At 34.0% G+C, this 24,827-nt stretch overlaps 3 protein-coding genes across 3 annotated transcripts; all 3 read left to right on the top strand.

Annotated features, from left to right (window-relative positions):
• The first annotated feature begins 6,389 nt into the window (after window positions 1-6,389).
• LOC149061565 (uncharacterized) lies at window positions 6,390-9,204 on the top strand. Its single transcript, XM_089215026.1, has 3 exons — window positions 6,390-7,050; window positions 7,430-8,398; window positions 9,163-9,204. The coding sequence occupies exons 1-3, from the start codon at window positions 6,811-6,813 to the stop codon at window positions 9,202-9,204; spliced, it is 1,251 nt and encodes a 416-aa protein (XP_089071152.1). The 5' UTR covers window positions 6,390-6,810.
• Window positions 9,205-12,188: 2,984 nt separating this feature from the next.
• On the top strand, window positions 12,189-14,840 carry LOC149061564 (uncharacterized). Its single transcript, XM_089215025.1, has one exon. It carries the CDS (start codon window positions 12,189-12,191, stop codon window positions 14,838-14,840), a length of 2,652 nt encoding a protein of 883 aa, XP_089071151.1.
• Window positions 14,841-14,846: 6 nt separating this feature from the next.
• On the top strand, window positions 14,847-15,785 carry LOC149061563 (uncharacterized). The gene has a single exon (XM_089215024.1). It carries the CDS (start codon window positions 14,847-14,849, stop codon window positions 15,783-15,785), a length of 939 nt encoding a protein of 312 aa, XP_089071150.1.
• The last annotated feature ends 9,042 nt before the right edge of the window (window positions 15,786-24,827 follow it).

The raw sequence follows: 24,827 nt of genomic DNA, 5'->3' as shown, positions 1-24,827 counted from the left end.
GTTTCCACCAAACTAAAACATCTTCATTTCTTGGTAATAGTGGTTCTTGCAGATATTTATCCAGTTCCACAATGAATGCCGAAGTAGGATTTGAAGATTGGACCAATGTATTTACTTCTGAGTCAAAATCATTCCATATTGAATCACTACAATTCTCATTTGGCAATGTATTTATTTGATTTATACTATTTGCAATTCTTATTGTTGTGGCTTTACTAATCAATGACTTTTTACCTTCATTGTATGCATGTTGATGTAAAAATCCATAACTTTTGAACCTTGGGTCCAATATTGTGGCTTCTGCATATAATGCTATTAATTCAATGGATCCAAACCGTGTTTCTACTTCTTTCACCAAAACATTAACCATATTATAAATTTGAATAGATGAGTAATCGTCAAGTTTAATTTTGTTACAATATTTAATTAACGATTTACTTAGAACAACTATCTTTGGAATCGAAACAGATTTTTCAGCACTTATTTCAACCGTTATTTCTTTAAAAGGCTTTAAGATTTCGCAAGTTTTATTTATAATATACCAATCATTATTAGTTAAATATTCATTATTAATTATTATTTATCAACTATAATTTTGTACAGACGTCCAACCATCAGTCGTTATACTAACAAATTTACCATTGGACAATATATCACTTTTTACTTTATCGTATGTCTCATTATAAAGAATTGGAAGATAAGAAGTTGACAAAGTTTTTCTAGACGGCAAATCATATCCAGGATTCAACATTTGAATAAATATCCTAAACTCTTTATCTTCTACAATACTAAACGGGTAGTATTCCTTTACGATCATTCTTAACACTTCTTGCTGGTCAAGAATTTTACGCCGAGAAGTCCCTACGAGTCTTGGCAAGTACCTTGTAATACTGTTTTGTACTTGATTCTGTATATTATTGGAAAATGTTGATGATGCAATTATTGTTTCAGCTTGGTGCGGCTCAGAATTAGAAACAGACTAAAAACGACAACAATTTTATATTTTTATACAATATTAATTTAAAAATTTGATGAGTTCATTTATTTATTTTTTGGTAACTAATAATAATAATAATATTGCATTATAATTTAAATTTGTTTATTTTTGTATTTTATTTTATACTTATTTATACATTATTTTGTTATATACTTGAAAAGAAAAAGGTAATAAATTACAAGGTTTAGTTTACTATATAATATTATTATACTCTAGGTAGTACCTATTTTTTAAATTTAAATTTACTTTTAAAGAATAATTTAGTTTTTATTGCTTTAAAATACTGAATATATTCACTGAATTCGAAACCGAAGGAGTTTCAACTACTACAGATCTTGGGTCATCAATACCATCTTCATCTTCTTCTCTTAAATTATGTCTTTGTCTGTTCAAATCAATAGTTGTGTGTTTTAACCGCATGTGGCTCATCATATTGGAAGTCGATAACTTATTATGTTTCATAACAACCCGACACAAACCACATTTAACATTTTTTTTCTCATTATCCAACTTAAAATAATTCCAAACCACACTCTTACTCATATTGGATTAGATGGCTTTGAAATATTATTTTAATATTTATCGTAACTTACTAAGTTTTATATTAATAAATATTATTTTCCATGACCAACACACTATACACAAAATACCATGCTCATTGGGTTATGGAAAAATGAATAACTATGTATTATCATTCTATTGTTACTTGTTTTAGTAAATATTTTTAATAATATGCTTGGAAGTTATTTTTAGATATTTATATGTACAATGAGTATAAATAAACTAAAATTTTAATATATTACCAAATAATAATACATGTTTTATTTTGATATAGTGTACACTAGTTCACATTGATATCAGATTATTTTTTTTTAAATTCATTTATTTAGAAAATAAATAATAGGTAAAATAACCATTTTTGTAATACTAGGGAAAAATTAGTATTAAGACCACATTTTGATAGAAATGAAAAGACAAAATAATACAACAAAGAATATTTATTGTTTAGTAAAATATTAATTTTGTATTCTGAACATTTGATTAACCATTACTAATACAGAACAATAAATTAAATTATAATATTTGTTTCCTTATATTAACATTTGGTACTATTTTGAATTTTAAAATTTAAATCGTATACTTTAATTTTTAATTTTTATTTATATATTTCAGACATTAAATGCATTAGAATTTAAATTTAATAAACAACAATATTGAATATTATTTTTTTTGTACAGAACTTGTACGAACGCAAGAATGGCTGCGTGTCGCTGTAGCGTAAGGCGTAACTTATCACTTATGAACTTAATAGCTATTGCCTATTGTAGCCGTTAGCCGTTTCCATTAAATATTGCGTCCGACCGCGACGTCACTACCGCTAAAGCGCTAGCGTCGACTGCGGCGGTAGCCGGCGCCGCCTAAGTTTGTACATGCGAGGTGCATCCAGCTACGTACACACATGTAAGCTCGTAAAATAACGTGTGTAGTGCATGCGCAGACCGCCGCCAGAGGCGACTAAAATCAACCGCACAACGAAATAATAAGGCTCGATACACACGTGCGTTATTTTGACGTGCGGCACCGCTGCGTCATCGTAATTGCGAGGCGTTCTATTTATAATTAAATTGACCGACACACACACGTCTCCGTCACCGCGCGTTATCGTACGAGCTCGCACGAGACAAAAACTACTCCGATAACGCAACGTCAAATTATCATAAATGCGGCGTCTCATTACATAGCGATTTATAGATCGATACACACGTGCGTGTTTTTATCGTAATAATGGCTTTGAACACACAATTTGAAATTTTTGACATCGAACTTTTTATCGTGGAAATAAAGAAGTACCCTGAAATTTGGAACTTAAGTTGTGAGTCATATCATGACAGGGTAAAAAAACGATCGGCTTGGATTAATATTTGCCGTGAATTTTGCGAAGGATTTGATGAGAAAGGAAGATACAATCAAAAATGAAATAAGTAAGAGTACATATTTGACTTAGTATACAATTTTATTTATTTAATACGATACTAGAATACTATAAGAAAACTTATAAATATAAGTAAATTGATACATAATATAATAGTATTTTGAAAATTCTATTTAATTTCTGCTTTTTAATGAGGTAATATTAATATTAATAAACTACAAAACTTATGTTTTGAACTATACAATTTTGTGTATATCTAACTGTTAATCTAATTTTGTATTTTTTTTATCATGTAAATTAAATTATTAAATATACTCTCTCTGCCAAGAGACGCTACCAACATCAGATACAAAATAATTGGTAAACAAGTTGCGAATACGCGTTGATTGCAGAGTAGGTCTAGTAGTTGCTGTTCTGATTCCCTCATTATGTGCAAACTCTACACTCATGGCGTCTTCAATGTGAAATCCATCTCTAGTCCTCACATAGTTATGTGGACTACAACATGTTTTTATAATAAGCTTAGCTAAATCTAAACTTCCGTTAATGGGTCTATGGAAAATTTTCCATTTGTTGGAAAGTATACCAAATGTACTTTCTACATTTCGGCGAGCACGGGACAATCTATAATTAAAAATTCTTTTTTCTTCTGACAATATTTTTCCACTGTAGGGCCGCATAATGTGTTGAGAAATGGAAAAAGCTTCGTCACCGACAAAAATATAAGGAAGGCTTAGATTTTCAGTTCCTGGAAGAAGTTGACTAGTCGGAATATTCAATTCATTATTTTCTAGTTTTTTAAAAGATTCAGTTCTTTCAAATATAGTGCTGTCGGCGTCTTTTCCGAAAGAACCAACGTCAATATATACAAATTTGTAGTCCGCATCAGCAATAGCTAGTAACACAATCGAATAATAATTTTTATAATTGTGAAACAGCGATCCACTCAATTTTGGTTTGATTATTCTGACGTGTTTCCCGTCAATCGCGCCTATACAGTTCGGAAATTGGGTTCTCTGATAAAAACAATCAGCGAGTTTTTTCCAATGTTCCTGTGTCAGTTCGGGGAAACATTCTTCTTTCAAAGTTTCCCAAATAGCTGTGCAAACTCTTCTAATAATGTATCCAATGGTTGAATGTCCCAATCTGTATGTCAAATGTAGGTCTTTTTGGTCACAGCCACTTCCTAAGTATCTTTAACAAAATATATAAATTGAAAATCAATAGTGTAATAATTCTAAATAAAATATTTAATGAATTCATTTTTATTTCCTATACATTTTCAAGTTAATTTTAGATTCTGAACGGAGTGAAGAATGTATTGATTTTACAATGATGTGTGTGTTTTTTTTTTTTTTTTGTCTGTGTACAGCATAACTAGTCGAAATAATGCTTCGATTTCAAACTTCAGGGGTGGTTTCCGATGGCAAAGTGAATATCCTTGGTGCATTATAGAGGTCAAAATTAAACATTTTCCGACAGTTTTCAAAAAAATCGAGAAAAACAAAAAAAAGTGACGGAAAAACGGGAAATTTTACGCAAAACCAATTTTCGACAAAAACTAAAATTTAATTTTACTGTAACTCAAAAAGTAATTACTGTAAGCACATGAACCGAACGACCACGCGCGTAACGACCGCGAGCTTGTACACTCGCAACGTCTCGATCTCGCCATTATTGTGTAACAAACTACGACCAATAAAATACTCGACGCAACGCGTCATTACGATATATTGTGTTTACATTTATTTACCTCGAACCTGTGTCCTCGTACGACGACGTATCCGACCCTCCTGGTTATACGGAGTCAGAACGAACTACGAATATACGTGAGTATGGGTGACGTAGTGGTGGTCTAACCTGTTTCCCGACAGCACCGGCGACATACGACACCACCACAGATAACACATCGTCACGCTTACCACATTGGTGACCTCTCAATTCGATTTCAACGTCCGTACGAGCGACATCCACGCGACACCGCGTCCCGAAAACACGTGTCTACGAGCTTCATCCGAACACATCCGTCAGCGCGGGTCTTTTATCAAAACATTTCGGCTTCATCAACACCATGGAGTCCAAGCAGGTCGCGGACGTACAGACCGTACAGTCAACCGACAGCTCAGGCCCGACCACGCCGTCACGCCCCGTACCATGATGGAAGCACCTCGGCAGCACGACCACGTGTTCCTCACCATCGAGGCCGACCGAAAACGTTGCGCTCGCCGCCCGCGTCGAAGCTCTCGAGGCAACGGTGTCTCGCCTCAGCGCGGAGTTACGCGATTTTCAACAGCACGTAGAAAATCTCGCGTCCATGAACGCCATCGCCGTGGTAAGACCCGTCCGACGAGAAACGACCACGATCAACGAGGTATGCTACGACCACACGCGCTACGGACTCGCGTCCAGTAGCTGTCGACCACCGTGTGACATGCAGAAGCCGCACAACAAAATTAAGCCGTAAGCATCGATCCTTTTTTTTTCCTTTTTCACAAACGCCTTAAGCAATATTTTTTTCCCTCTACCGAACTACATCTAACAAAATTTCAACCCATTGCTATGGACTAGCGTCCCGCATTGTATAGTTCACGGTCAACTAGGTACCAGCCGCATCAATCTAGGGAAGGGTGCAACGAACTTTGTAATTGTAGGAGGGACAGCATTTCTGGAAATCATTAAAATTAGGGACATACTAAATCATGGTAGCAGACGACTATAAAAATGTCCTCAATAAGGGTGCACAAGACGTAGTTTTATGTATCATTACAAAAGTTCAAAGAACCAAATGTTTAAATGTAATATAATAATATATACTCTTAATGTTAATTATAATATCAATCACAAAGGCCTGCAGCTGCACGGGATGAACATTTGGCTTGTATGTGGGCGAGTAACATTTCCGTCAGTCTAGATAATTATACCACATCCGTGAGAACAGCGACAAGAACGAGTAGACTATGAGGAGTAGAGGGTAGCACTAATAAGGGACCCCGAAACGGCCTGTATTCAGACGCGACTTTACCAGACTAGCCAGAGCACCTTCACGCCAGTCTGTTGTTTAATTTAATTCATTGGACTTAGAAAATTTCTTATAAAAAATATTTTGAACTTAGAAAATATTCGAATCAAACCGAATTTATTCTATCATTCAGAATATTTAACTTACATTCAGCTTTCATGTTATAAATAAATATATGTTTTATCACAATAAATAAACAATTAATCTAATTAAGAAGAATTCTACGTTGTGTAATTAACTCAAAAGTCACCTTCCAAACATCATCCTTGACTACTGATACCTGTAGGCGACGTGATCACTACACCATCAATACCTTCCGACAATAAAAGTAAATAACACTCAGATCTCGTCTAATTACAAATATAATTCATATCAAATTTTATCAAATCTCAACTTCTCAACTCATCAAATTTCGCCGCCCATTTTCAACTAAAGTCAGCAACAATCTCTACAATTTTTTTATATATAACCTAACCTGTTTCCCGACAGCATCGACGACATACGACACCACCACAGATAACACATCGTCACGCTCACGCCGATGCACTTTCCTATATCAATCATGTTAAATGATGATTCTTTAGTGTCGCCTATTAGTGTGATTGGCCGTCGAAGCGCTAGTTGTGAGTTCGCCCTAGTAACTAGTAATGCTGGATATACCTAGGTATTATTGTATATTTTTATAATATAATTACGACGGCTATGTTATATTGTTATGTAGTATGTACCAATGTCCAATGACGAATATTATTTCTTAATTTCTTATTGACTTCTTGACTTATTATATTGATATTGATGACATATTGATATTGTATAGTATTTAGATTATAGACCAGTCACTATAGTATTTAATTTTTCAACATGCCCGGGCATCGTTGTATTGTTCCGGCGTGTACTTCAGGATATGATTCTTGCACTCAAAAACGCCACTTTTTTACTGTCCCTAAAGATACAATCAGACTTGCTCAATGGACAAAAGCTATACCCAGGAAAGAATTTGTAATCAAACCAAAACAAGTGGTTTGTGAGCTACACTTCAGAGAATCAGACATAATACGTAAAAAAATTATGACAGATAAAAACGGGAAAGTACTTGCAGAGGTTTGTAAATTTGTAATTAAAAATGACCTTATACTTATTTATTAATTTAACTCTATAACTAAATACTAATGAGTATCAAAATTCAACTTTTGTGATTGATTTAGATCTTTAAATATTCTTATAACCAATCAATTACCTATTGCTTAATATAGTATTAAAAATAACCTAAGATTTTGTATGCATATTATTTATTGCTCGTGGAAATAAATTTTATTGTTAAATTTAACTATTAAAAGAGTTTTATTTAATTTTTTTTTTTTACCTATCTAGGTACCTATTTTAATTTGAAATTTATTTTTTTGCAATATTTAATTGGGTATGAAAAAGTTTTCAGCTGTTGAAGTTCTTATTAATTATTGAATATTTTAATTTGTTGTAGGCTTTGTATCAAATACCTAGATTACAAGAAGGAGCAGTCCCTTCTATATTTCAAAACTGCCCAAAATATCTTACGAAATACTCAAACCCAAGAAAAGCACCTTTACTACGACACAGCCCAATAAAACGGAAAAAAATGGCAATTAATACTCATAAGCCATTTGGTGAAATTATTTCCAATCTATCTGTTGACAAAGAACGTTTTAATAACACTGAACCTGAAAAACAAAATACCGTTGAACCATTTTCTTTTAAGACTATGCAAGAAAATATTAACACCATTGTTCTTCCTACAGCATGGAGTAGGCATGATATACCCAACAAATTGATCTTTTTTTCCTATTATATTACAATAGGAAATGACACTGAAATGCCCACTCCTATTATTTTCAAGAGAGTTTGCTTGAATATTAATTTAAAGGCCAGTTGTTTGGTTTTAAATACAGAAATTTCTATAAGCATATTTGGTATTCAAGAAAAAACTAGTGTTACACTTTTGGAAGAACTTTTAAATAAATTTGATAGTTCAAATATTTGTAAAGGGTACAAAGTAGATTCATATTTGAAGACACAAAACTCTTATGTTGATCCAATTGGAAATATTCGACACATTTCATGTCAATTTATTATTGAAAAAAAAGATATTTGCCAGTATTGTACTTGTGCCTTACGAAGTGTGAATCGAAAAAAACTTCGGATGTCAAAAAATATTGATACAACTTCTAGGAAAATTAATATTTTGCTTAGTCCAAGTAAACAACCACAATTAAAAAGACTACAAATGAAGTATAAATTAATCAGGCAAAAAAAAGTTCGAGCTGAAGCACTCAACAAAAAACTAAAAACTAATATTTCTTATCTATATGACAAAATGTCAGCAGTCTCTTCATTAAACCTTGAAGATGGACTAGACAAAAGTGTTGTTCGGACTTCGTCAACCTGTTCACGCTGTTATGTCCCTCTGCCCCAGGTTGGTAACACTGCCGGAGAGACGCTCCTCTCCACCCCGGTCGCCGGTCTGCAACTCGCAACGGTCGCGGTGTGTGTTTTCGACCGGGTGTGTGTGCGTCGTCGTTCTTTACTGTTGTAGCACACAAGTCTCCATGCTCGTTGCCGTTCGCAACTGCTTTTGTATTACATTTTGTTATAATAGTCATTTTTGGTCCGTGCAAAATTGCTAGGTCCACTTGCGAACTCGTTCTAGTTCAAGTGTTGTCGGTCTCGTTGACCATAACGCACGTTCGGTGTTAGTCCGCTCGTGCGCATACTGCAGTTCGCAGCGTGAAGGCGGATCCTATTCACACCGTCCAGCTCGGATCTAAACCTCGTGGTTCTTTTACCAGTTCATAACTAAATATTATTATATTTAGTTGTTGGTCTGTTGACCATCAGCAGCTCGCTTCGCTCCAGCAGTTCACTGTTCATTATTGGTTGCAGTTTGCATATCCAGTGGAAAACATAATATTTGTTCCGGTCAACTCAAGACAACGTTCAACATCTTCTCCCTTGTATATATATATATATTGTACTGTTCAGTTGTTCGTTATCTTTGGCATTGGCCATATGTAAATAAATCAATATTCTGGTATGGGACAGAATATTTGTTGTCATTATTAATTTGTATTCTTTAACTGGGACTGATCACCTCGGTTAAATTAATATTGTTATTCATGTGTAATAAACCATTTGTATATTGTTGTTATAATTATCTTGTACATTTATTATATTTATTAGCTCATTGTATCTAGTCCAGGGTGTGCGAGTTCTAGGTGCTAACCGCAGAGACAGGAGCTCCTAGTGCGAACATTTGGTAGCAGAGCGTGGTTTGAAGTTTATTGTGCAGCACTTCCTCGGATTTAAGGTACTTTATTTTATAAATATCATACAAGTTTTAAATTCCTTTATTTACCAATTTTTTTTAATATCATCAGTTAGGTGTTATTAGTTTAATAAGCAATTATAACATTATCTTGGTGTTTTTACACATAATATTTAATGTTTATATATTAATAGTTAATTATAGGTAATATTTAGTACTCAACTATAATAGTTAGTGGTTGACTATAGTATAATATTTTATTGAATTCTGATATTCATAGGCTTATGTTTGATTGACATCTAATATCTAATTATTATATCTGTTCAGTTGTAATATATTTGATATTTGATTGTGATAGTTGATTACAATATTTGATTCTCATATCCAATATTTAATATATTTTAATATTCAGTTTGAATATTTAACACCTATTATATTATTTATTATTAGGTTTTAATATTTAATATTCACTTATAATAGTTAATAGTTACTTTAATATATAAAATCAATTGTGAGCACAGCTCGTGTCTTACAAAATATTAAATAGTTCATTAGGCACTCCCTTATTTAATATTGTTCAATTATTTTTAAGGTTCTTGAGTGGGTGTCTTATTTTATATATTATAATTATTTGGGTATATCTTAAGTGTTATAACTTGGTTGTTATATTATTAATTTGTTTTTGGTATTATATTATTCATCAGTTATTAATATTTGATGTTGTGTTTACAATAGTATTGTTGTTGTAATATTTTTTTTATTATTGATAGTTCTTTAATAATTTTTATATTTGATTCTTGGTTGGTTCCTTTTGTTAATATTTCAGTCAAGTCATAGTTCTGTGATTGATATATTTGCTATTATTATTTCTTTAATTTCTCTTAAGGTTGTTATAGTTTCTTAGTGTTTATTTACTACCGTTTAGTATTTACTATTCAAATTTAATTTAAGTGGTTGATTTGTTCTAGTTGTTTATTATTTTATCAGCCTTTATTTTGCCATTGTTGAGTGGTAGCAGGTTTATGCTATTGTTTTTGTGGTACTTTTGCTATTGATCTTAACCAATTTGTTTAATTTACTATTATTCTATTATTTGAATCTAGCTAGTTGGATTTAGAGTCAATACTTCCTTTTATCATATTGTTTTATTTGTGTTGCTATTCATTGTTATCTTATTTATTTATTTTTTTGTTTGATATTATTTATTCGGGTGGCTCACTTGATTAATACTTAACTTCATTCTATATCCTTCTATTATCACAGGTGTTGTCTGATTATTTTATTTTGGTTTATCATGGCTGACACTGATCGCTTGAACCGTGACAAGCAACGCGCTTCTAGAAGGCGTGATGCGGCTGCTAGCCATATTGAGGCGATTTACTCTTTAGGTATCGCTGCGTCAACGGACAGTTCTAGTGTATCAAAGTTTCTTTTAGCTGCTGAAGATCTTCAGAGCTATTGGTCCAAGTTTACCCTTGAAAATGATTCACTATTAGAAGCCATGATTGAGTTGGGTATTGACGATGAATTCTCAAATAATGTAGAGTTGGAAGTTCATAGTACTTTCCTTAATGCTAAGGCTTTAGTGAATAAATTCAAATCCAGTTCGGATAGCCATATCTCAGTCAGTGAGGCTAGTAATAGTGATAAGGGTGATGCGGCAGTTATAGATGATAATGCTGGAGTATTAGTGAACCCAACAGCTCAGGTGGGTCCTGTTATTGCCAGCATGGAGTCTTCTGGTTCTAATGTTCAGTTGCCAAAGATTCCACTGCCTACTTTTGATGGTCGTCTTCAATCTTGGCCTGATTTTAGGGATAGGTTTTCCGTCTTGGTAGGTCAACGGTCTCATCTAAGTAATATAGAGAAGTTTTACTATTTATTAGGATGTTTGCAGGCTGGCCCTACTGATGTAGTGAAGGGTATTACTGTTTCGGAGACCACCTATGATCTTGCTTGGTCTGCCTTAGTCCAGAGGTATGATAAACCTCGCCAGTTGGCTACTAACTTGGTAAACGAAATCTTAAATGCTTCGAACAGTCATCAAGAATCTCCGGCGGTATTGATAAAGTTTTTAAATTTATTTTGTGAAAATATAGCGCTCCTTAGATCGTTGAACATCGCCGATTTAGGTTCCTTTTTATTATTTGCAGTCTCAGTTCGTTGTCTGCCACCAACTACGCGTCGTTTATTTGAACAAGGTAATTCCGCTGACTTTCCTACGGTCGACAGTTTATTGTGTTTTGTCAAGGATCGGGTAGAAATACTAGAAAATTCTGGATCAGCTCCGACCCATTTTTCAGCTAAACCCCCGACCAAGGCGATAATAAGTCTACCTAAGTCAACAAACCCTAAATCGCAAATTGCAAAGGCCTTCCGAGGGCATCAGAGTTCTCCTGTGGCGTTAGTTACCAACAAACAAGATGAGGATCCACGCCGTTGTTGGCAATGTAATAGCTCTCATTCGTTAGCGTCCTGTTCTGAATTTAAGGGTATGACCATCGATGATCGCTACGTTCTAGTGAGTAAGCATCGATTGTGTATGATTTGTTTTGACAATAGTCACTGGGCAAACAAGTGCAAATCGTCGTGTTCCATTTGTCATGGTCGCCATCACCATTTATTACATCGTGACAACACCCATGCAAAGAAATCGTCGTCTAAGGGCCCAGTTGCATTGTTGGTGGATTCTCAACGTTTTCGCTCGGTCTTGTTGGGTACCGCTTCGGTCAAGGTTCGCGATATAGCCGGATGTCTGCAGCCAGTTCGGGCTTTAATTGATCCTGCTTCGCAAGTGAGCATCATCACATCAGCGTGTGTCAAGCGTCTTGGCCTACGTCGTGAGCAATGGACGGTGCCAGTAGAGGGACTGGCGGGTCAGTTGGTACAGTCTATCGATGGTAAGGTGTAGATCAGCATCCAGCCGGCTACAGATAGTAGTATGATAGATTTGGACACGTGGTCTATGCCCAAAATCACCGGTCCGATGCCGTCCGTTCAGTTACCTGCCTTTGTCCGTGACAAGTGTTCTCATCTAGTCTTGGCAGACCCTAAGTTCGATTCACCAGCTCCGGTCGAATTACTGCTTGGCGCGGATATGTTTGCTCAAGTGCTCCGTAGCGGAAGGGTCGACTTAGGTATCGGTTTACCTACAGCCTTCGAGACTATCTTTGGTTGGATTATCCTTGGTCCAATTGGTCATCATCCGTCGATAGCTCCTCCACAGATTGTGATGACTTCTTTATTGGTCACTTCCATTGAGTCTTTAGTTGAAAGATTTTGGGAAGTTGAAGAACCTGAAGAAGTGTCATCTTCGTTCACAGAAGAAGGGAGATGTGAAGAGATTTTTTCTCAGGAGACCTATCGTGACCGTTCCGGTCGATTTGTTGTTCCACTTCCGTTTCGCACCCCACCTACTTCTCATACTTTCAATGGCTCCCGTAAATTGGCTCTTACTCGGTTTGAGCATCTAGAACGCAAACTGGTGCGGGATGACGCCTTGTATTCGGTGTATAAGCAGTTTATGTCTGATTATGAATCACTTGGCCACATGTCAGTTGCTAAGTCTCCTGGTACATATTTCCTACCTCATCATGCAGTTCACAAGATGGAAGGGGACAACGTCAAGCTCCGAGTTGTGTTCGATGCGTCAGCTCGACCGCCATCTAACCCCTCTCTCAATGACACTCTGTTTGTGGGCCCCAAGCTTCAACAGGATATAGTGAATATTCTGCTCCGGTTCCGTCTTCATGCAGTTGTCTTCACTGCTGACATCTGCAAGATGTACAGGCAGATTTCGTTGGCTCCAAAGTATCGTCAGTACCAACATATCTTTTGGCGGGCTTCTCCACATGATCAGGTTCAAGAATTTGAATTGAACACGGTCACATACGGCGTCTCTTCAGCTCCCTATCTAGCTCTAAGGGTGTTGAAGGAAATAGCAGGACTCCATGGTCAACAGTTTCCTTTGGTCCAGTCAGCTTTACTTTATCAAACCTATATGGATGACATATGTACTGGTGCAGATTGCATTAGTGATGCCCAAGTTCTTCAAAGAGATCTAGTTAAAATTCTTGGTCAGTTCGGCCTGGAATTAAAGAAGTGGGCGAGCAATTCATCTCAACTATTGGATCAGATACCGTCAGAAGACAGGGCTGCCGGTTCTCTTCCGTTTAACGACGACAACTCGCCACAAGTGCAAGTTCTAGGCATGAAGTGGAATCCCGATGAGGACACCTTCAACTACAACGTCAGTTCGACGAAGTTTGTGTCATCTAAACGCAGTATGTTATCGGTTATCGCTCGGATCTTTGACCCACTTGGGTTTTTGGCCCCAGTGATCTTTTATGCTAAACATCAGCTGCAGCGCGTTTGGCAAGCCGGTGTTTCGTGGGATGAACAGCTTCCGTCAGCGTTAGAAAGGTCTTGGATGTCGTTTGTCAATGAGCTACATTTTTTATCCGCGATTCGGGTACCGAGGTTCGTTGGTACATCCGAAGATTCCCATTATGAGTTGTGTGGTTTTGCAGATGCGTCGACTAAAGGTTATGCGGCCGTTGTTTATTTGCGTGTGTCAGATCGTCACCACCAAGTTTCGGTGTTCTTGCTAGGTAGTAAGACCAAGTTGGCCCCCACCAAACCCATGTCCATACCTCGTCTCGAATTATGTGCTGCTGGTTTACTTGCTCGTTGGTTAAGTCGTATCCAGATCACCTTGTCGTCTCAGCTCGTTATCGACAATGTTTTCGCTTGGTCAGACTCGTCAGTAGCGTTGTCGTGGTTAAACACACCACATCAGTCTTATAAGATCTTTGTATCGAATCGCGTTAGCAAGGTTTTGGATTTATTACCGTCTTGTCGTTGGTTTCATGTCAGTACGGATATGAATCCAGCTGATTGTGTCTCCAGAGGGTTACGTCCTGGGGAATTAGCTCAGCATGATCTCTATTGGTCGGGGCCTGCTTTTCTTCGCCAGTTCGGTGAAAGTTGGTCGCCAGAGGTTACATTGATTCCGTTAGACCAGTTACCTGAGGTCTCCGGACCTGTGTCCTGTGTTGTTGAGACAACGGGGGAGGCCGTTGAGTGGTTCTCACGCTTTTCCTCGTTGAATCGTATGTTGAGGGTTGTTATTCGTTTACAACGTTTTGCAAAACTGTGTCGCAAGGTGCCAGTAGATACAAGTATGTTTTCGTATCAAGATTATAGCGATGCGCTATTGGCGGTTGTAAAATGTTCTCAGGCTACATACTTGAAAACTTTACTTCAAGAACTCTCCTCTGGCAAGGATATTTCTTCTCGCCCACTAGCTCGACTGTCGCCGTTTATTGATAGTTATGGTGTCATTCGAGTAGGAGGTCGGCTTCGGCATTCCTTGTTGTCAGATCGGCGTAAGTATCCAGTTCTGTTGTCCAAGTCCTCTCATTTGTCGTTACTCGTTGCTCGGCATTGGCATAAGTTTGCTTGTCACGCAGGTCCTCGTCTCATGTCAGATCTGATATGCCGACAATATTGGATCGTTGGTGATCGGTATGTTATTCGTCGTGCAATTGGCGAATGCACCATTTGCGTTAAGTTATCTGCTCGAAACATTTAGCCAATCATGTCCGATCTACCTGATGTTAGAGTTCAACAATGCCATCCATTTTCTAGTGTGGGTATCGATTATGCTGGTCCTCTTCTCGTGAAGGAGACGAGTTTGAGAAAGGCACGACAATGTAAGGTCTACATTGCGGTGTTCGTCTGCATGAGCGTCAAGGCAGTTCACCTTGAACTTGTCTCAGATCTGACGACAGATGCATTTCTGGCGGCGTTCGACCGCTTCGTAGCTCGGCGAGGAATGCCAGCGGCAGTTTACTCAGACTGCGGCACTAATTTTGTTGGTGCGTCGAAAAAATTATTTGATCTAGTTAATAATCCAAGGAACCGCGAACAGTTCAGTTCGGTGGTTCCATGCTCGTGGCATTTTAACCCCCCTAGTGCGCCCCATTTTGGTGGGCTCTGGGAGGCCGCCGTTCGCTCCACAAAGCTCTTGTTGGTGCGAGTGGTCGGCAACCAGGTGTTGTCATATGAGGAGTTCACGACAGTGTTGTGTAGGATAGAATCAGTTCTAAATTCTAGGCCACTCACACCGTCATCCAATGACCCGAATGATCTAGATTGTCTTTCGCCCGGTCATTTCATTATCGGTCGACCCTTGTGCGCAGTTCCAGAGCCAGAGATCCCTACCAGTTCAACGAATCTGAGAAACCGTTGGAAGCTCCTCCATCAGGTTTTTCAAGCATTTTGGCGCCGTTGGTCTAATGAGTATTTACATACTCTACAGACCAAAGGGCGGTGGTTAGTAGGTGAAGAAAATATAAAACTTGGTGAGTTGGTAATAATTAGGGAGAATTGTTCCTCGCCGTTAGTTTGGAGACTAGGTCGAGTCCAAGAACTGTTACCCGGTCCAGACGGGATCGTGAGAGTAGTCAAGTTGCTTACTAAGCAAGGTATCACTACAAGACCCGTAGTGAAATTAGTTCCGCTCCCTACTCAGTAGTTTTTATTTCAGTATACATTCACTTTTCTATTTTTCCTTTTTTTTTTAATATGTAGTTAGATATTTATATTTTAGTGCTATGTTAATCAATAATTAAATTTTCTAAAATTATTACCATTAAGGTTTCCTTGCATAATGTTATAATTGCTCATTAATAACACATTCAATTTTCTTGTATACACATTATTCCGCATAATTAATATATTTTTATTTTTTTTTTTTTTTTGTATGGTGTTTATATAATGTCGTGCTAGGACTCCTTGGGCTCGGGTTGGTTCTTAATTCGGTCGTCCTTGGGCCAGGACAATGTTTGCTATTTTATTCATTTTTTTTTATTATTATATTCATTTTGTTATGTTAATATGATATGTCTCATGTTGTTTATTCTTTTGTATTATAAAATGCCACTTTGTTTTGTATAGTTACGGACAGCTGTTCAATTGTTAAAAAAAAAAAAAAAAATGTATTCCCTCCCCTGCAGCTCAAGATAAGTTCTATCATCGTTTGGATAGTTCCAGTTCGGCTACAATCAGTTCGATTAAAGTTCCAGTTCCAGCAGCTCGCAAGTTCCAACCTCATGACCATCAGTCCGAAGATCATGTTGTGATACACGCTGCGTATCCCAAGGGGGAGTATGTTCGGACTTCGTCAACCTGTTCACGCTGTTATGTCCCTCTGCCCCAGGTTGGTAACACTGCCGGAGAGACGCTCCTCTCCACCCCGGTCGCCGGTCTGCAACTCGCAACGGTCGCGGTGTGTGTTTTCGACCGGGTGTGTGTGCGTCGTCGTTCTTTACTGTTGTAGCACACAAGTCTCCATGCTCGTTGCCGTTCGCAACTGCTTTTGTATTACATTTTGTTATAATAGTCATTTTTGGTCCGTGCAAAATTGCTAGGTCCACTTGCGAACTCGTTCTAGTTCAAGTGTTGTCGGTCTCGTTGACCATAACGCACGTTCGGTGTTAGTCCGCTCGTGCGCATACTGCAGTTCGCAGCGTGAAGGCGGATCCTATTCACACCGTCCAGCTCGGATCTAAACCTCGTGGTTCTTTTACCAGTTCATAACTAAATATTATTATATTTAGTTGTTGGTCTGTTGACCATCAGCAGCTCGCTTCGCTCCAGCAGTTCACTGTTCATTATTGGTTGCAGTTTGCATATCCAGTGGAAAACATAATATTTGTTCCGGTCAACTCAAGACAACGTTCAACATCTTCTCCCTTGTATATATATATATATTGTACTGTTCAGTTGTTCGTTATCTTTGGCATTGGCCATATGTAAATAAATCAATATTCTGGTATGGGACAGAATATTTGTTGTCATTATTAATTTGTATTCTTTAACTGGGACTGATCACCTCGGTTAAATTAATATTGTTATTCATGTGTAATAAACCATTTGTATATTGTTGTTATAATTATCTTGTACATTTATTATATTTATTAGCTCATTGTATCTAGTCCAGGGTGTGCGAGTTCTAGGTGCTAACCGCAGAGACAGGAGCTCCTAGTGCGAACAGTGTTCTACCTTATAATCAGCGTATTGCAGTAAATGAAATTATTTCAGCTTCCAAAGTCAAGAACAAAAAAGGTCGACGATATTCGGAAAATTGGAGTTTATTGTGTATGCTTTTTCACATACGGTCTCCTTGTGGATATAGCTTTTTATTGAAAAATGACATTTTACCTCTACCTTGTGTAAGATCAATAAGAAGGTAATAAATTAAGTAATTTATTTTATTAATTTAATTAATTTTATAACATTTATTGTTTTTAGACACCTTTCATGTATTGACACTAAATGTGGGTTCGATGAGAAATTTTTAGAATTATTTTCTCTACATCTTGCTCAAAAAGATGAGTTTAAGCGTCATGGAATATTAATTTTTGATGAGATTTCTACCCGTGAAAGTGTATCAGTAAATTCTGAAAATCTAACTTATACAGGTACCTATATACAAATTTAATTTTATACATAGTATCTATTTAGCCACTTATTTTTTTTAAATGTCATAGGTCTCATTGATTTTGGAGATGATGGTGATAAAGGTCAATCATTTAATGACAAGGCTAATCATGGTCTGGTGTTTTTGTTTGTACCGTTGAATGATAATTATGCACAACCCGTTGGGGTATTTGCTTCAAGAGGTCCGACAAAAGGTGTCGTCATAGCTCAACTGGTATTAAAAGCAATTACTCTGCTTGAAAAAGCTGGTGATTTCATACATGGTATAGTATGCGATGGAGCTGCACCAAACCGGAAATTTTGGATTGAAATGGGCATAAGTGCAAAATTAAATTCAGTAAAAAATTGGTTTGAACACCCAAATGATCCTGATCGAAAAGTTTTTATCTTCTCAGATACACTACATTTATTCAAAAACATCAGAAACAGGCTTTATAATCAAAAAAAACTTAAGGTTACCTATATTATACAATATTAAATTGCAATAAATAAATTACATTGTTATTTTTTTTTTCAGATTAACCAAGATGAACCATTTGTTGAATGGATCCATTTTCAAATTGTGTATGATCAAGACAATCTGAATAATGGAGAATTAAGAGTCTGTCCAAAAATTTCTGCTTCCCATTTAACTCTGAATAGTTCATCCAAAATGAGAGTTCGGTTAGCTGTACAGGTAACAGGTATCCTCACTGTTGTTAATAGTTATGTTATATTATTCATCATCTAAATGTTAAAGGTACTAAGTAATTCAATGGCAAAAGGCTTAGAGTTTTATCGTCCTTATTTTGAGTATGTTCTCAACTAAAAGATTCTAGTGCAACAAAAGAGTTTTGTTTAAAAATGAATATGACATTTGATGCACTCAACCGCAAGTTAATTAATGAAGGGATTTCTCCTAATTCTAAAGAGTATATTGTAAGTTATTGTTTTAGTTCAAATATTTAGTCAATTTTATAAAATATAAATACATAATTAATCAAATTTTTTTTACAGTTACCTACCTAACCTAACTGATGGTTTAACACAGGAATTTCTAACCAGTATTAGATCCAATATCTACTATATTTTATTGGAAATAGCAATTGGCAGTGGTTATGTTTTCATAAGTGATTAGCTTTTAAGCAAAGATAATCACTTATATAATATATGAGATAATTTTATAGTTTCAGCTTTTTGCTATTTTATTTTTGCATGTAGCAAACAATTTACATAACATTAAAACCCTATTTTTATATATTATATATTTCCCTTACTATAAGTTTAAATATTCAGAATTGGCACTTGCTATTGGCTTATATGGTCTAAAATTTAAAATAATGAATGTTTATTTTAATTTCTACTCAAGTACTTATGGAAGTTGGAAGTTAACTGACAGTTAAAATCTTGAATTTTTTTTCTGTATTTAAAACATATAAAAGCTTGCTTACTGCTTGTAACCACTATTTACTTTTGGATTGTGAGTATTGAATTTAAAATGTGTGTTTTTAAAATTTTTAACATTCAGGTCTTACAAAGTACTCTAAAGTGGTTGGATGATTGGGAACAACGAGTTGTTGATAAACTCATAAAGCCTGAACACTTTCTAACAAGCAACACAGCTGAAGGATTAAGAATAACTCTGACTTCTTCAATTCAAATTTGCTGTTATTTAAGGGATAAGTATAATATGAATTATGTTCTCACTGGCAAAATAAACCAAGATTCAGCAGAAGTAATGAAAAAGCTTTTTGCTACTCGCTTTGCTCATAATTTAAAATATTTAATTGATAAAATTAATATTTTTAGAGATTCTTTGGTACAGTTCGCCAGGCAGGTGGTGCTAACGATCATCCAGCTACACCAACGTTTTTACAACTGTATAAAATGTTATCAGTGTATAGTGTATTAAAACCTCCAAAAACTGGAAACTGTATTGTTGAGAACAATGAACCTTCCAAAAGTTTAATTAGCTTGGATAGTATAAAAAACATATATAAGAATCCAGAAAAAAAATCAGTGTTGGAAACCATTCGTGTAAAATTAGATTTTGCCATTGAACAAGATGACTGGACTATTGATGATGCAGTTGAAAATAATGATCATGATAGTTTTTTGGCACCAGTAGTTGACTGTGTAATTTATTATGTAACTGGATATTTATGCAAACAAGTTTTACGCTACAGTAAGTGTGCAGTTTGTCGTTCAGCAATAATACAGTCCAATGTTTCATTTGAACCGGTTGCTCGTCTTACAAACATGAAATCTAGAGGATTTTTATTACACCCAAACAAATATTTTTTTAATTTTATTTGTAAAATGGAAGATTTATTTTGTAAATATTGTATGATGGCTGATGTGTGTGAATTAATCTTAGCAGATTTGTTGGAGAATAATACTTTATATTTCCCTTGCTTTGAACACAGCGAGCAAATAATTGCATTTAGTATCAGATATTATATTAATATGAGGATGAGGCAGTTTTCTTACAAACACAACTCAGATGTTAAGAAAGATAATATGACTAAAAAAAAAATAGCAAAATTTACAAAAACTTAGCAATGTACCATGTTATGATTTTAATGCTGTGTTTATTTTTATTTTATTATTTTTTTTGTTAATTAATGTGTATAATTATAATTAATTTGATCAAAAAAGTTAATTTTTTATTATTTGTTTTAATATTTTTCTTTTTAATCTCAAGGCTTTAACAAAATTATTACTTAATTGTATACAAACCTAACAGTAATAACTAATAAATTATTATTAACAATATGCCTATAACAATTACTATTAAGTAATTATAGAATTTTTCAGACTTGGGTAAAATACTTTTTAAAAGTATTTCAAATACATATTCCGAATAATTAAAAAAAAAGTATTTAGAATAATATGTATTTGAATACTTTATGATAATAATATTCCTAAGTATTCGGAATACTTCACAAAAAGTAGGTATTCTAAATACCGTATTTAGTAGGTACTTTCCTTAAAAAAAGTATTTAAAAAAGAAGGTAAGTGGATGTCGCTCTGCTGTACAGTAGATTACAAGTGGGTCAATGTATAATGAATTGTATTAAACTTGAATTCAATGATAAAATATCATTGTATAAGTAAAATGATTCTGAGCGGCGACAGTTTATCAGTCTGGATTTTTTTTAATTTTTTTAATTTATTATAGTCTTTAAGTTGAATTAATATTATAATGTTTTTATTTTTTATTCGTTTCCATGGTGATAGACAAAGCGTAAGAAATTAAAATCCCATTTTAAGTGGTTTTTCGTAATTTGTCAGTAGTTTTTCGCGTGGTATTAAATAAATAATGAGAAAATGACCTCTCTAAAGTACCATCTTGATCCAATTTGCTAAAAGATAAGCCATAAGGTACTATAATATGTTGAAATCACGGTGGATTATAATCTACCGTGGTTGAAATCGAAGCATTCTTTCTGGTAGAAATTTTGTAAACAGGATATAAAAAAAAATCTGCTAACAAAATGCACGTTAATAATTGGTGTATTTCGTAATTGAAATATGAATTAACAGGGCGAACCGACTACTAGCGCTTGGTGGCGATTCTGTTTGATAACGTGACAGATGGAATTCACTTTTCTTATCCAGTGGCCAGTCCTTATTATTATATGTTCATGGTCACGCTTACCACAAACTATTGATAAGACGTGAATCAAAGTTCCGCCATTTTATCTGAGGCCAGAAGTATTATCAATCATTATCACTTTATTAAATCCGGAACGCATATTAACATTCCGCACATCAAATAAAACCCATAGGAAAATACGGCCTTCTCATTGGTCTCACATATTTAGCGCCAAATTTAAATTATGTCATATTATTATAATATTTTGGATAACTGTTATATTATTATTGTAATGAATAAATTATTATATTAATTAGGTATTTATTTAATAATTATTATAGATTGATTGATGTTTTGGAATTTAACATATTGTACATTATATATCTTTTGATTACCTTTAAATGAATAGAATAATAAGTACCTATAATAAATGCATATTAAATTCAAATCTAATATATTACACTCACTTGTGTAGCCACTTAGTGGAATGTTTGTTCGTCAGCTCCAAAGGGAAAATACATTCAATGCAAGTTAGTGAATATAATAATATGTTCATAATAGAATGTTTTTAATTTTTATATTCAAACACGAGTAATCACAGATTAATTAAAGTAGATTAACTAATAAATTCAATAAACTTTTACAATTGTAGAAGAAGAAAATAAATATTAAATATACTAATATTTTAATATTATTACTTTTATTTATTATTATTTATTATTATTATGTTCATATATTATGTTTTCATTAAAAATATTTACTTTTACTATTACATTAAATATAATTTTATTAACATGATACCAAAAACAAAGTTAGTTAGAAATGAATAGAACATTTTTATCAATTAATTATTTCTATTTTTAGTCACAATCCTTCTAATATGATTAGAAAAGTTTTGTTTTCTAACTTGTGTTATCTGTTTTAAGTCAAATTTTCTGTAAATGCTTACGAGTTGTTCAATATTCTTTTATTCTTGAACTTTCGTCAAAATGAATCTTAAACTAAATTCTAGTAATCTTCCTCCTTCTTTTAACAATTTAATTATTGAAACAAATGACGAAGTAACCAAGGTACGTTCAAATTTAGTAGATTTATGCAGTATAGGTTGGTGGATGGAAGAATTTTCAATTCTTACAGCCACTAAGTGGAATGTTCGTTCGTCAGTTCCAAAGGGAAAATACATTCAATGCAAGTAAGTGAATATTAAAATATTTTTTTTATAATGTTTCATCATTAAATTGAATTTTAATTATTTTAAATATATAGAAAACATTTTGTGTGCCATCATAGTTCATATCATAAAGTTGATAAAGAAAGTAATAAAAGAGGACTGTCTAAAAACACAAGTTGCAAAGCTCAAGTGAAATTTACAGTTATCATGAAAGTGTGATGACTATGATGAATTGTTCAGCTGAATATTTTGATGATGCTAGACTAAATCCTACTTATAGAACTGTACAAAACTGGCATGACAAATGGAGAACAACACATTTAGGCTCTCGCACGGGTCAAGGTGCATAGATAATATATATACATGGATAGGACATCCCTATACCTATTGTACACGGTATACTGTGAGCGAAGAGTCTACTAGTTACCATGATGGTTATATGCGGTTACAGATACTGGTTTATGATAAACAAAATTTTTATCGTTATCAATCTAATTAGTGCCAGTTTTTGAATATTTAATTTTGATATTTTAATATTAAAATTTTTGTTCAAATTGGTTCTAAAAAAAAAAAAAAATGGTTTATAAGTGCTTATATTGTGGTTCCACTTCTAAAAATAATGACGATGCCTTGTCTTTTCATTCGTAAGTATGGATTTTATTGAATTAACATTTAATATAAATTCTTAGTTATTCTATTTTTTTTTAAATACAAGATTTCCAAAAGATCGAAGACGATATTTATGGCTAGATTCTTTAGGTTTTAGTAACGCAGGGAAGTAGGACAAAATTTGTTCCAGACATTTTAATCCTCAACATTTTATGGTGGGTGGTTCAAAAAACACACTATTAGTGCACAATCAAGTAGTTGGTTCAATTTATGGTAACTGCACTATCTTGGATGGTACAAAATATTTAACTGCAACTGCATCTAATAAACAAACGGTTACTTTACAAAGTAATGATAATTTAATAGATCATGATTACTTTGATATAGTTGACGTTGGTAATTTTATAGAAAACATTGGTTACTATATCGCTGGATTTGTCGCTCGGTCAGTAGCTAAAAACGTTGAGTGTACCAATTGTCTTAGAATGCTAACTGCTGATAAAAGTTCAAAATCACACAATACAAAATTATTTGATCAAAAAAATCGAGCTACGTTGACAAATCCTAGTGAAATTGTACGAAAAATATGTTTAGAAGCTGAAAGAGCGTTTAGAAGTCATCCAGTCAGCACTAATTATAAACAACATTCTACATTTCTATGGAATAAAATTAAAAATAGTATATTTAAATATAGAATACTATTTGATGCTGATAGTTGCGAGGAAAATTATTCAGTTATAAATACTCATAGAGACCAATTAACAAAATTTAATAATATATAAATACTTGGACATTAGAATGTTTCACGAAATCAAAAAAAATGAATGAACAATTAAAAATAAGATCGAAGTACACCAAATTAATTTTATTTAAACACCAATAAGAAATCACGTACCTATTTTGACTTTTGACTATTTTGTATTAGAAATATCTGTATTCTGTAACCATTTTTATTACAATGAATTATTTTTAGTTATTACTTATTACATAATATTATTATACCAAAACATTATTTTATATTTATATAACTAATATACTAAACTATTTATACTATTGTTTTCGTTATCATTTCTGGTTGATACCACACCTAAATTATGTATAACAACTTTGGTAACTAGTATGCTCTTCGATCACAGTAGAATACACGGTATGTCCCATCCATGTATATAGTATCTATGTCAAGGTGTAATCATGGTACATTATTATACTTATCAGTTTATCACCATTATACTACTTAAAATAGATTATTTGTAAAATGTTTAATAATCATAATAATTAAATATACATTACATTTGTATTTTAGTAATTCTTTAAACTACAATATATTAAACATTTGTATAATTTGTTGAAAGAGCCAACTCACTTTTTTTAAATGAGATAAAACATTTCAAGTATAATATCCCTTATGTAATGAAAAAAATTAGAAAAGTTTAAAACATAATTTTGTATAAAACTAACTTGGTAGATTAACTCGAAACCATAATTGTCAATTTTTACAAGAAGATCCCAAGTTAATATATTTACTAAATTACATTATTAGATGATTTAACACCTATAAATGAAATGGATACAGCAATTGACTTAACTTTATTTATATGTAAAACTAAAAATATTTAAAAGTATATTTAATTGAATTGATTTATATAATTATTAATTATAACTAATTGTGATTTACAGAATTATTTAGGTACCCGTAAATATGTGCCAATAACCAGTGT

This window comes from Diuraphis noxia, unplaced genomic scaffold, assembly GCF_037042655.1.
Source record: "Diuraphis noxia isolate RWA-SAM2 unplaced genomic scaffold, SU_Dnox_SAM2 contig0001, whole genome shotgun sequence".
Taxonomy (NCBI): Eukaryota; Metazoa; Arthropoda; class Insecta; order Hemiptera; family Aphididae; genus Diuraphis; species Diuraphis noxia.
The sequence above is the reverse complement of the archived record's forward strand: the minus strand, read 5'-3'. Positions and strand labels throughout refer to the sequence as shown.

Coding starts and splice junctions, on each gene's coding strand:
- LOC149061565 (XM_089215026.1), top strand. CDS start 6,811: ATGCCCGGGCATCGTTGTATTGTTCCGGCGTGTACTTCAGGATATGAT. Junction 7,051..7,429: donor ACGGGAAAGTACTTGCAGAG/GTTTGTAAATTT, acceptor AATTTGTTGTAG/GCTTTGTATCAAATACCTAG. Junction 8,399..9,162: donor GTTATGTCCCTCTGCCCCAG/GTTGGTAACACT, acceptor TATATTTATTAG/CTCATTGTATCTAGTCCAGG.
- LOC149061564 (XM_089215025.1), top strand. CDS start 12,189: ATGATAGATTTGGACACGTGGTCTATGCCCAAAATCACCGGTCCGATG.
- LOC149061563 (XM_089215024.1), top strand. CDS start 14,847: ATGTCCGATCTACCTGATGTTAGAGTTCAACAATGCCATCCATTTTCT.